Below are 14,277 nucleotides of genomic sequence, written 5' to 3'. Positions count from 1 at the left end.
TTGCCCTATAATTTTGTATTTAAGCCCTGATTTTGCACTACAAACTGCATGGGTAGGCCTTTTTTCCCGCATGGCACTCATTGTACAACCAGGCTTTACAGCAGAAAAATCAAGAATTGAACCTTACTTGAAAGTACTTTAGAGTACTGGAGAGGAGTATTTTAGAAAACTGTTCTCACATTAGTATTATCTCTTACTGCACATGGATTCACATGAAGTTAGATTCTTTAGGGTATAATTCTGCCATTCTTAATTTAGCTGGTACTTTACTCAGTACTGGAGTACTCACTGAATAAGGTACTGGCCAACGTAAGTAAGGTAATGAAGAATCAGGAGCTGATGGAATTTGGGGCTTATATTTTTAGTCATTATATCACATACAATTTAAAATATAAATTAACAGTAAAAATTAAGTGTCATTTAAATAATATTTCTATTCACAATTTAAGGCTCTCTATTTTATGAGAAGGTCAGAAAAATAACCTAATAAATGTTCGGCAGCTTATAATATTAACATTTCTACTATTTTAAATATAAAACATTATATTAAATTTAATGAGGAAACAAAACTAAACCCAACTTTCCGAATCAGTACAGATAGCGAATCAGCAGTGAGATTAATAAAAAAGCTTGACATGTTGGTCAAGTGAATTTTAGAAGCAGTGTGGCATAGACTTTGTCACAGTTCATGTTTCATTTAACCTCATTATGGAAGCATGAATTGCTACAAATTTACCATTTATCAGTATATACCCAGGCTGGCCTCCAGATGACCAGTTCCTGTGAACAAACAGGTCTTCTTTTATCATGAGAGGAGGGAATGCTTGAACACATAAAAACAAATATCTGATTCATGAGATGGAAAAGAAAACAAAGTAGCAACTATTAGCATACAAAAATTAAATTTAATTAATCTCAAAATTGTGAACCATTCAGCAAAGAAGTTCAAACTAAAACTATCTTTAACACATTTACTTGTTGTGGCCAGTTATTGAAACAATATGGGACACAAAAATCATACCATAGGATAAATTATGGACAGTTTTAATGCTGAAATTCCTTGCTTTTGTTAATTTTATTAATTAATGTCCTTAAACTCAGTTTGCTATTTATATGGTTAATGTTTCAACTTATTGCTTGAAAACAAGCAAACAGACCAACCCATATCCTGAACAACAGTGTATGATAGCTGACAAGCCAGATTTTAATGATGTCTGTTATGTAGCATATTTTGACTTTTGATTTTTCAAGTATGGACTATGTGAATATATTTCTGTGAATTTATAAAATCAAATTGTTTTTCAGTAATGAAGGCTTCAAAGCCACTGCACTTTACTGCATTAATACATGAGGCTCTCTTTCTGTTGTCTGGCATTGCTGGAACGATGTGGAAGTACCTAGCAGATAAATGTGTACAGTGCAGATAATTCCATGATCATTTCAATATATAACTGGGGGGCTTGTGTCAGCCCTCCCCCTTTCGCATTCTGGTTCCCAGCCCACCTGTTGCTGAGACCTTACCATTCCCTCCCCCCACCAAATGAGGGTTAAGGTGGGGTATAAAGGAAGGGGGGGGGGTTGGCTTTCTGATGTTCCAGTCATAGAAGCCCCAAACCCCCATTTCCACTCCTTTAATGAATATTTTCTTTAAATCAGAGGTGGGCAAACTACAGCTCGTGGGCCACATCCAGCCCATGGGACCATCCTGCCCGGCCCTTGAGCTCCCGGCTGGGGAGGCTAGCCCCAGGTCCCTCGCCTTCTGTCCCCCCTCCCCTGCAGCCTCACCTCGCAGAGCTGCCAACGCTCTGGCCTGACGCTCCTACTGGCCAGCGTGGCGGCGTGGCTGGTTCTGGCTGGGCTGCGAGCTCCTGCTGCTCTGAGTGGCATGGTAAAGGGGAGGGGAGTTGGGTGGGTTGGATAAGGGGCAGGGATCCGGGAGGCAGTCAGGGGACAGGGGGCGGTTGGATGGGGTGGAGGTTCTGGGGGTGGGGTGGTCAGGGGACAGGGAGCGGGGGGGGGGGGGGGGGTTGGATAGGCGTGGGAGTCCCGGAGGGTCTGTCAGGGGGCAGGGGTATGGATAGGTGTCGGGGCAGTTAGGGGACAGGGAGAAGGGTGGGGTCCCGGGGGGTTGGTTAGGGGCAGAAGGTCCCAGGGAGTAGTCAGGGGACAGGGAGCAGGGTGGTTAGATAGGGGGTGGGGTCTGGGGGACAAGGAACAGGGGGGGTTGGATGGGTTGGTGGTTCTGAGGGGAGCAGTCAGGGGGTGGGAAGTGGGAGGGGGAAGATGGGGGGGCAGGCTGTTTGGGGAGGCACAGCCTTCCCTACCCGGCCCTCCATACAGTTGTGCAACCCCGATGTGGCCCTCAGGCCAAAAAGTTTGCCCCCCCTGCTTTAAATCCTTTATCAATCCATTTAGGGGATCACTGTATCCCTTCCCTATGGAGTACCTGCACTGGACATCCACCCTACATCAACATAATGCGTTGTGACGTCATAGCTTAACTCCTGTTCTGCGGTCGCCCCCAAGCAAACTCTCCCACTTCCAAATGTGCCGTGGGGAAGGCGAAAAAACCCCTAATTTGCCAAGGGCAATCTGGCAGCGAGAAAAAAATTCTTTCCCAGCTCCCCGAGAAAGGAGCAACTAGTGCAGTGCCCACAGCAGATCCTTACCAAACTTGATATTTCACCACTTCCACATGTGAAAGGGTGGGTGCTGCTCCACCTGGTCCATGTGAAAGAGAACTTCTCCTGTCCCAAATGCACAGTTCTGGTCATCTGGGGGGATGAGTCAACATCCCCACGCTGACCTGCTCTGCAGCTGTTGCAAAATCACTCCATGTCTCTCTACCCCTTAAAGAGGTGCACACCTTCATCCAGCAAACCTGTCGATGGTACCCGCCCACTCCCACCAGCTTAATGTGCTATGCAGTCATTGTTGCAGTTTAATATAAATATATACAAAAAACATATATTAAAGGAATGGTATTTGGATTGCAAAACCAAGCGTCTGAAAGCCAGGAAATGCCAGAATTTAGGATGCCATGACAACCTTAATTCTACTCCCTTGTGCATTTGTGTTCTGAGACAGTCTTTAACTACATGATTATATGCTACTTCTTCCCCCGGGGATCCCTGTCTCAGTCAGTGCACAGGAAAACAGTTATTTTCAAAAGTTCTCACCTAAACCTGAATGGAATTTCATAAGACAAGGAAAAGTAGTTCTTTGGCCTCTAGGATTTCCCCTTCAAAGGCCTACTGCATACAATGAAGGAGTTTCATTCCAAAAAAGTTGTAATTAGGCATTAGGAATCCAAAATATATAGGTAGCTACCAGCTCCCCCTGTAGTGTCACACACAGAATTATGACAGGTTTTAGAGTAGCAGCCGTGTTAGTCTGTATTCGCAAAAAGAAAAGGAGTATGTGTGGCACCTTAGAGACTAACAAATTTATTTGAGCATAAGCTGTAGCTCATGAAAGCTTATGCTCAAATAAATTTGTTAGTCTCTAAGGTGCCACAAGTACTCCTTTTCTTTTTACACAGAATTATGTTAAGGTTGCAAAATCAAATACTGAAAAATGATAGGAAATGTTAGTGTAGCAAAAGGGCATGGCCTCCCTCAGAGACTGACAGTGAGGGAGAGCCAGACGCCCCTGGTTTGCGGAACCCAGAAGGCTAGGCTGCTGCACCAGAAGTGTGGGACAGAAACTGGAAGTATAAGAGAAGGGCCCTGCAGCTCAGTTGAGCAGAAGCCACTGCGGGAGGCAGACGCTTCCAGCCCGCTGCTGGAGCCGGAACCCATGGAAGACTTCGGCTGTCCTGAGGAGACTGCCCAACACACAGGACGCAGAGGAAGTGCTGGGACTGCCGCTCACAGTGTATCCCTGGGAGATGGAGGACAACCCTTGAATGCAGGTACACCCAAGGGAGAAGTATAGGAAGCAGCGCAGGGCAACCAGACTCCAGTGGTGCCACTGGAGACACGGTCAGTGTGTTGTGGGCAGAATGCTCACTGACCCAGTGGCAGACCTGGTGAGTCCTCCTTCGGAGGGGATCTAGTAGTTAAAAGTGAAAAAGCCTCCAGCCTGCCACACCTATTAGCACAATATTGAAACTGTTAAAGAGCCATTTAACAGGCATTTGCCAAACCCCAGGTACATACTGTCAGTTTCTGAATTTACTGACAAAAACAGTTGTGCATTACTGTAATATTTACTCAGAACATGTCAGTCTACATGGCCTTAGTTTAATATTTGCTTTAAAAATATTTCATTAGTTGGTGAAGATTATAAAATCACATCTCTAAAAAATCCTTACATAGATTTTTAGATGCACAATCATCTTTAGCTTTAAATGCTTGGATCTTCAGACATATCGTTTTTTAAATAAATCCTTCAAAAGACCACCCTTATCTAAAATACACATTTTAATTACTGTAGTAAGAAAAACTTGCTCCCAAAGTCTTCCTGTCCTTTCTGTCCATCCCTTTCTCCCTTCACCCCCTCTCCCTCCACCCCCACATTGAAGAGAGCCCTTAAATGGACAACACCCCTTTCCTTCCAGATAGCTGGACAAAGAGCTTCCCTTTCGTTACTTCTGACTATCCGATGAACTAGTTTTAAAAGAACCCTCCAGCAAAATCAGTGCCTTAGTAAGATAAAAAATTCTTTGTTATGACTAAAATCTTTGGAAACATATTTTTTAAAGTTGGTGAAATTTCATAAACATGTCTATTGTTATCGAGATCACACAAAGTAAATTAGTGTTCCCTTTTTCTAAAAGCAATGAACATTGTTATGAACACACTAAACCTCTGTGACTGATTAATTTAAAATAATGTCTTTGTTTCAGTGAGTTAAATATTTAGTAATCTGGAATGATTACTTTATGAAGGCTTAAGAGTAGATTTAAAATATAAAATCAGCTTAGAAATACTGATTAAGAAAATGTAAAACAGAGAAGACCTGCATCATGTATTCCATAATATTTAATGTTGTGTTCAGCAAGACAGCTGACTCACCCTTACTACAAAGTTTTTGCAAACAAATGTCTGGCAAACTTCAGGGCACATCAAAAAAATTTTTTATACCCAAATTTAGTGCTTTTAATTAGGTACCTTCTGCATGTCCACTCTGCATGTTGGAGAGTGTACGGGGGGGAGGGGGGGGGGAGGTTGTCTCTGAGGGGAACTGTGACTCTCCATCATCGTGAGGCGGGCCGGGCGTCTCGTTATCCTTTGCTGTCTCATCCCTCCCTACCCCACACCGGGCTGCGAGCTCGGGCTGCCGTCGGGCATAGGGGCACCAGTTTAATAATACTGCGTAGGGCCCCATAAATCCTAAAGACGGCCCGGATTGTCTAGATGTGTGAAGCAAGGGACTCAGGAGTCAAAGGTAAGCTCCAGGTTATGGGCCTGAGTGAAAGGAAGGATGGTATGTTAACTGATTAAGAAAAGGTGGTAGTGGAGAGGGATTTGGAATGAAAATAATGAGTTCAGTTATAATGATGTTCAGTATAAATTGATGGGCATAGGTGCAGGAGAAAATGTCAGAGAGCTAAGACAGCGGACTGGATGGAAGACAAGTCAGGAGTGGAGAGGTAGATTTGTGAATTATTGGTAGTTTGTGAAAGATCGCAGTTAAAAGGTGTGTGAATAGTTGCAGTGCAGAAAAAGAACAAGTTGGGTTCTATTGCAACTTATAATGTATGTAATATAATTGAAGCTCTTATAGAAAATTGTATCAACTGCAACCCATAGGTGTAAACTGGGAAATTAAGATCGGGCTTCCACATGAAATTTAATTTCCTATCTTTCTTCAATTTAAGCCAGAACCTTAGAATCTTTAACCTATTTTTTGTTTTGAATTTCTTTTGTCTCAATTTAAAAGAAAAAGCTTCCATATACATCTTTTATAAAGTCATTATTTTAAAGCTGTTAATAAACATCAAAACAGGTGCTCCACATTATTAGCCAACATGCAATATCTTAAAAAACTGGGGCAAAATCCTGGCCGCAGTAAAGTCAAAGGGAGTTTTGACATTGACTTAAATGGGAACAGGATTTACCCCATGTTTTGAAATCTAGAAACATAAAATTGTGGTACGGCTTAGAAAAAAATCTGAGCTGAGTTCTCAATCAGGTGATAGGCCCCAATTCTGCATTAAGAACTGCTAACATGGACCCACAATGCTTATAAGAAGTCTGGGACTCTGCACTGGTCTAGGGATCCATGCTAGTGGACTGAATATAGACTCAAAGCCTTAAACTCTTACTCAGCAAGCTGCGTAAATATATGCCTAACTTCAATCACATTAGTAGAACCACTAAAGTTAATGGGGGTACTCATGCTTAAGGGTAGGCACATGCTGAAGTACCTGCAGAATCAGGGCCCTAAACTGGAGTAAGTTATTACAGACCACTTATGGATTCCTATAAATAGGGTTTAAGTGCTAATAAACCCTAACTGATGGATGGGGGTGTTGCTTTAAACTCTGAGTCAGTAAGGCATTTAAGCATATGCTAAACTTTAAGCACATGAGTAATACTATTCATGCTCAGCACATACTTAAGTAGTTTGCTAAATCAAGGCCATTGTGAGACGTTATTTTATATCACCGCACAGATGCCTACTATGAAACTTCATATTTAGATTAAGTTAAAATTACTATTCTATAACAATCTGTATTACTGAATAGTAACAAATACAAAGGCAGATTTTACTAGGTTATCTGTAAAACCCACAGCAACCAATAAAAACTCATTTTAAAGCAACTTTCAGATCTGCCTGTCATAGTATTATTTTTTAAGTTCCAAGAGGTATGGCAGCAAATGCTTCACATTTTCCTGATGTAGTATTTCTCCATATTAAACAGCAGCTTACAAGAGGTCATTGAGCTATTTGCTCCCATGCCTGATCAGTACAAAAAACCGAAAAGAGAGATTCAAGCCTGGCAGTTGTCCTTGCTAGACACATTCAGTGATGTATTTTTCTGTCTATTAATTCACAGGATTGACATTAGTCATTAACATCCGCAAAAGATGTTTTACCTGGCAAAAGTTGGGAATATAGGAATTAATCTAAAGATCTTGTCTCACATACAGTTTCATTATGTATTTTTAAAAATTACATGTTGTTATAACTAAAAAGAAATATATAGTGTATTTCAGTTAGTTCTAAATATTAAACAAAATATATATATTTTGTTTAACATTAACAGGTATTAACAATGCATTTTCAAATTAAGACTTGAGAACTGCACATTTCTAGTACAAATCAGTAACTAATTTTCTCTGGAGTAAATAATAAGATACATAGCTAGAGCCCTGCGTGGAAACAAAATTTGTATCCACCCATTTGATCCGCAAACACGGTCCGTGGATATCAAATGGATATCCACAGATTTGCAGGGCTCTAGATAGAAAACTTGGATCTGCATCCACCCACAAACATGGTCTGCAGATATCCCTATCTGCTGATATAAAGCGGATATCAGCAGATTTGCAGGGCTCTATACATAGAATTAATGTACCAATTAGGTTAAAATTTTCAAATTTTGATGCTTAAAAGTTAGACACCTAAATGTATGTTCTGATTTTGATGATGAGCAACCGCTAGTCCCAAAGAATCTCGAGTGCTTCACTTTGCAACTGTAACATTTTAAACATATTTTATGAATGGAAAATTGTAGATAAGACTGTATTTAATTTTTTCATTATAATTTTTCTTTTGGACCTTTTTTCAAACTCCTGAATTTTTCACTCTGTTCTTTTTGTTATATTTTCTTCTAAATAGAATACACATCCAATTAAGTTTAAGGAAATTTTATAAAGTAAAATTATAAAGTTAAAACTCCCCAACAGCTGCGCTATTTGTGACAAGCCAGAACAAAAAGATAAAGTTTTTGCTTTTTTTAAAAAAAAAGCAGAAATTAAGGCAAATATTCAAACACAGAGGGTCAAATGTTAGGCATCTAATTTAAGTGGTCTGATTTTTGCAAGTGATGACCATCTGCAGTTCTTACTAAATAAGGATTTTTATTTAAAAATGTAATCCCACTTAACATTTTATTAAAATAGTATACATTTGTATCTTATGTATGTTAAAAAAAAAACAAACAAGCCCCCAAAACCCCAAACAAACTGGCTGTGCTTTGGAATGGACAAACTTGTTTTTCCTAATTTTGACCCACACAAACATTGTGAATTCAGGTTTCAGAGTAGCAGCCATGTTAGTCTGTATCCTCAAAAAGAAAAGGAGGATTTATGGCACCTTAGAGACTAACAAATTTATTCAGAAGTTTGAATTAAATGTAAACATCACTGGGTTTCTCTTTCATTTAAGAGAAAAATGTGATGAAAGGTGCAGAAAGAGAAATAATGAAAAACAAAGGAAGGTTGTGGAAAAAGGAGGAGAGGGAGAGATAGAAATTCTAATAAAAATTCTCTCTATAATAATTCATACAAGAATTATGTTAAAACAATGCTTGGATTGCAAAGCTAAGCACTGTAAAGTCACGAAATGCCAAAATTAAAGTTGCACATGAAAGTGCAAATATCCCTAACAATATGTGTATATAGTATCAGAGCTCAGTGGGAAACATTTTTCCAATCCTGCAAAATTTGTTGAGACTTTTGAAATTCTCCCGTTCTCCATCGGGATGAAACCGAGAGCTTTTGGAATTTTTCCATGAAAAACAAGAGAGAGAGAGAGAGAGAGAGAGGATATGTCTACAATTCAAGCTGGGAGTGTAATTTCCAGCTCGAGGAGACATATCCACGCTAGATCTGAGTGAACTAGCATGCTAAAAATAGAAATGCTGCATGCACAAGTAGTGGTGGTGGGAAGGGCTAGCCACCCCAAGTACATCTGTAGTATCTTGGATGGGTATGTACTTGACGTGGCAAATTTCTCTGCGACTACAGCTACACTCTATTTTTAGTGCACTAGCTTGATCACAGCAAGTGTGGATATATCTCAAGTTGGAACTTACACCTCCAGTTCAAAGTGTAAACATAACCCCACAGAGAGACAGACCCCAGAAAAGTCAACAGCTTGGTAGATAGGTAGTCTCTTGGGGTACAGGACACTAGACCTCAGATACTCACTATGCCTGATTTGGAGCAGAAAGGGAAATAATGATTTGTTATACAGAGATCATTTTAATAGGAACAATGCAATATTAATACCCAAAAGTAAATGAAAAAGATCTGCACTGAGAATATATTTTTTCATAACAAAATCAAATGAAATCCAATTTAAAACAAAGTAATCCATTCATTATTAATTATCTTTACTTTGAGTGATAATTTTGAAATTATTTTTAAACTCCCTTAGAAAATCATGCAATATCTTTGAACACTTAAGAAATACTTTAAAAATAAAGCATTTGAAAGGCTAATATTTGATAAACTGTACCATTACCTCAATAATATAAAGGACTATATTCTTGTAGAAACAGTACAAGATGCATTTAGCTATTCTGCTGTAGTTCCAAGCACCATGAACCAACAACAAGTTCGTCAGATATCTGAACTGCAAAGAATGAAAAATATCTTTAAAAACATGTACATTGATCAGTGTTACATGATATAAAAGTATTCTGTTTTAATATGTTTTACAGCATAATGATTTACCTGTGCTATGGAGTAATCTGAAGAATTAGCTGCCTGTAGCCCTTCATTTCCACTAATACCAACGCCAACATGTGCTGTCTGTATCATACTAACATCATTTGCTCCATCACCAATTGCCAGTGTTACTACTTTAACCTGTTTTTTTACCATTTCTACCACTTCAGATTTCTGAAGAGGAGACACCCTTTGAAAAAAAAAAAAAAGAAAAAAGAAAAATCCTGTCATGGAAATTCTGAATGCACATTATGTTAAAATATTTTTTGTTCTGCTTTAGGGCAATAAAGTAGGTTAAATACAGTATCTGTCATTGAAATTCTATTTTTACCTCCCTCAAAGACACATTCACAGGATTTTTCAGCAAGGTTAGAGTAGGATTGGATTTCCCATACATATGCTAAACATCACTAAAATACCTGTTATGAAATGCAGAAATCTGCATTAATATAGCATTAAGGCTGTATAGTTAAAATATTAAAAATTCAGAAAACGTAAAAGGGAAAGTCCCCACAGCAGTGTTAACTTAGATCCACTGTATATTTTATATCTGTTTTAGATATGTTTTACATGTTATTTACATATTTTAATGTGCTTATTTTACAAACAAATAGTAATATAATAAAATTACATATTAAAATAGAAAAACAGGAATAGATAAATACTAAAAGTGGGCAACATTGTTGAGCTAACAGATGTTGGAATCTTAATTTTACAAAAAAGTCAAGGAATGAACATTTTAACTATGCAACTATACTGTTTTACTCTTTATTGCACTGCTGTTGCAGTTGCTGGCCTCCTCCCGCTGAACAATTTTTGTACTGAGCCAGGAGTCCTACTGTTTTCTGCTGAGCTTTATAATGGGGGCCTGCCAGGGGAGCATGAAGTTTACCTGCTCTTCTGGCTGACATATTCACTATGAGGAAAGATGTCTTCTGACATAAGTGAGGCAAGGAACCGGTGTCCATTGGCTCAAACAGAAGGCCCATGAAAGCAGCGAACACAATACTAAGGTGAAGAATCCTTCATTGGGGAAAGACAAATACCACCTTTTAAAAATCTAGAAAATCTTCCCTAAGAGGAGAGTGAATTGCTGAGATGGCCACAAAATGGACTCTCAGAAAATTCAGAAAAAGACATGACAATCTGAGATATATCAGGTACTCCAAAATGTCCTGAATCCTAGTTTCTGAGGAAGGTACACCACGGAGAGTAGACCACATTGAAAATTGCTTCCACTTAGCTAAATAAGCAGATGTAATGGGTTGTTTTCTGCTGTTAAGAACATCCTCTGAACTGCCAGTGAGAAGTCTTTCTCTGCCTGATCTAGCCACTCAACAACTATGCTGTATGGTACCAACTGTTCAAGACTGGATGCAATAACTGCCCATGTTATTGGGATAGTAGGTTTGGAAGAGGAGGCCGAGGCCCTGGAGCCTAAATCAAGAGGCTGTGAAGATCTGAGAACCAGCATTGTCTCAACCATGCTGGAGCTATAAGAATTATCTTGGCATAGTCTTGCTTCTAGAATATCCAAGTCTCAGAGTGTTTAGGACCCATTTGTCCATTGTTATGGATTCCCAAAAAGTGAGAAAATGGGATAATCCACCCCCCAAAATGGTCGGGGGGACAAGGTGGTAGGAAGATCACCAATGACTTTACTGCTGTCATTGAAAGAGAATGCATATGGGCTGCTTTCCATGTCTGACTTCGCGATTTTGTGTTTCTTTTTTGAGAATATGGTTGCCTTGATTGGTAGAAAGGCTGCCTATAATACTATAGGCAGTATTGAAGTTGTCGAGATATGCATTGGAATCTTCTGGGGGCTGGAGTATAGACCCTTATGAGCATTCTTAGAGTCTTTAAAAGAATGTAAGGTCTCATCACTTTTATCCAAAAACAAGTAACAACCATCAGAAGGAAAGTCGTTAATAGTTTGTTGAATGTCTGTAGCTATGCCTGAGTTCTGTATCCAGGAAGCTCGCCTCATTGTTATTGCAGAGGCCATCAAGCATTAGGTACATCACAACATTCCTTCTGCCCTTAGAATCTATAAATCTATGAATTCAACAGATTGGACTTGTGTCTTAGCCAACCCAGGAAAGCCTTAAATTCCTCTCTTGCCTTCTCTCCAGTAGCTTTTCAGTTAATTGCATCCCAGTTTACAAAGTCCTATTTAACTATCAGTGCTTGCTGATTTGCTACATGCATCTGGAGAGAGAATGTGGAATAATTATTTTCTCCCAAACAAGATAAGCCTCTGGGTGTCTTTTTCTTTATTTAAATCTCCCTTGGAACAATGTCTCCTTAGTGGCTGTCAATACTAAGCAGCTTGGGGCAGGATGGGAATTAAAACCCTAAAAGCCTTGCATAGGGACAAAATAGCATTTATCCACGTGCTTAGCTGTAGAGGCTAGAAAGGCTGGCATATGCCATAAGGTCTTTGCCAGTTCTAGAAGAGCTACACGAATAGGGAGGGGCAAACACCTGGAAAATGTCTAAAAGTGTGTGTTTTGTTGTTCAAGCTTAGCTTGTATACCCAAAGATGCAGCCATTCTTCTCAAAAGCTACTGATGAGACTTAAAATCAACTGTCTGGGACCATTAAGTCATGGGTAAGGAGGAACACGGGTTCAGATGAATCGTCTTGCAATAAAATTGGTTCCGAAGGCAATGGTTCCTCCTGCAGCATGGGCTGCTCTGGGGGAACAGTATCTTTCCATATTTCCAACAGGTGGCTCTGGAAGGTTTGTCACCATGCGCTCAGATGACCTTCCCCTAGTGTGGGGTGATGATCATGACCTTGGGGAATAGGAGACACACCAGACACACAATGGCCATTGAAGGGAAGTGTAAGGCATGGGGAGTCAGTAAGAGCTGGGCCACAGTGATCTGTCCCTGCTGTACGATCAGCCCCACTCTAGGGACCAATGCTCCCCTTCTGGAGGCAATCTGGAAAATTTGCTAGACCATCTGTGTCAAGAGAGGGACAGCAAACAACCAGTAGAATGAACCAGACTGTGAGTGATCAGTAAGCATTGGGGAGTGCAACACCTATTGGGGCTACTAGGCGACCTGGTAGATCTTTTGCCAATTGTAAAGAGGTTAACATCAGCACCAAGGCATGTATGGTAGTTGGTATCATAAAGGTTTCACGAGACATTGATGGCACAGCCTCCTGAGATGGTTCTGGGAAAGAACTTGTAGTGAGTATGGTGGTAGAGACTGGAGTTGCTACCCAAACCAATTATTGTTCTGGTACCAGCATTCAGTGCCGATGTAGTGCCCAAGATTGAATGGCATCTGAAAACTGTACTGGTGCCAACACAGTGTGCAACAATACCAAAGATGGTACTGGAGAAGGAGCTGAGCCCTTATTATACTTCTTAGATGATACTGGCGTCAGTACCACTAACAATCTCTGCATCAGAGCGGAGGAGACTGAAGATTCCCATACTGAAGGAGGTGCCAATAAAGCAATTGACTCATGAACCACAGGAGAGTCTGAGACAAAGAGGCACAGCAATTCCTTTCCTGATCCATAAGTTCGTGGAGTTGTCAGTACCAGAAATGTTGCTGCTGTAACGGTGTCCACTGGTACTAGACTAAATGGTCATCCTGCAGACTGTACCAGAGTCAAGGGTATTGTACTGACATCCTCCTACTGCAGTACTGGGGAGACAGATGGTCCAGCTCTATCCGGAGTACCTGCTGAATCCTGATGGTGTCCTGAGTCCTTTTTCAAAGAAGAAGTTTTCTTCGACTTTAAGTCACCTTGGTCTGTCTTATGAGTTATTTTCTGGGTAGGCCCTGTAGAACACTGACCTCTCTTTCTCCAAGGAGAAGAGGCCAAGTCCAGGGGTCTGTCTGAGACAACCACAGCTACATTTGGAGTCTGTGCACAGGAAGCAGGGTGATCACTAGTCAGGCCCAGAGCCAAGCAAGTCTCATCACCTGCTTCATGAGGTGGTGGTTGAGGTGTAAGTCTCCTGAAATCTGCATTCTTTTTCTGAACAAGTGGCAGATATTGGACCTCTCCTTAATGTACCCTTCACCGAGGTATAAAGGCAGCAAGGCATGCAGGTCTCTATTTGGAAAAGACACTTCGTACAACAGGTAGTGCTCAAAGCCTCTTGAGTGCTGCATACCAATGATGTTTAGCACTGAAAACTAACTACAGTATTAAAACACTTTAAAATATAAATGAAAACTTAACAGGTGCTAACTCTTTACAGATAAGGAGAAAATTAAACTAGCTATCTACACAGAAGAAAAACTGTCAGGTAAATCACATGGGGATCTCTGACTCAGGCCATGGGCAGTGAGAAGAAACTAAGGGGAGCTGGGGCAGCCACCACCCTCATATAGCTTTGGGAGAGGCCACAAGGAAATACAGGGTGCATGGACTGCTGCAAAAGGTACTGCTTCAGAAAACTCTCTGGCTCCAGTGTGGTGAGCATATGCACATCTGAGTGGAATAGATGTGTGAACCTTTTCTTAGAGTGCCTCTGTGTATTCCTACTCATGGGAGGTTGGTGAGAAGTACGGCCCAGGTGGAACATGGGCTGAGTTGTCAACTGAATAAAGACTGTAGCACAATTTCAGAAATCTAGCACTGAAGTGAAATGCTAAGTTTAAACACTGCATCTCCT

At 40.4% G+C, this 14,277-nt stretch overlaps 1 protein-coding gene across 7 annotated transcripts in view; it reads right to left on the bottom strand.

The window, feature by feature from the left end:
- Positions 1-14,277, bottom strand: part of ATP8A1 (ATPase phospholipid transporting 8A1) — a 241,893-nt gene that overhangs the window by 65,935 nt on the left and 161,681 nt on the right. For all 7 annotated transcript variants that reach the window (XM_073342153.1, XM_073342148.1, XM_073342147.1 and 4 more), the window contains 2 exons: positions 9,633-9,816; positions 9,421-9,531 (listed from right to left, as the gene is read on the bottom strand). In XM_073342153.1, the coding sequence (XP_073198254.1) occupies positions 9,421-9,531; positions 9,633-9,816 (295 nt within the window). The remainder of the gene's footprint in view (positions 1-9,420; positions 9,532-9,632; positions 9,817-14,277) is intronic.

Source organism: Lepidochelys kempii, chromosome 4, assembly GCF_965140265.1.
Source record: "Lepidochelys kempii isolate rLepKem1 chromosome 4, rLepKem1.hap2, whole genome shotgun sequence".
NCBI lineage: Eukaryota > Metazoa > Chordata > Testudines > Cheloniidae > Lepidochelys > Lepidochelys kempii.
This window is presented reverse-complemented; position numbering and strand designations above follow the sequence as displayed.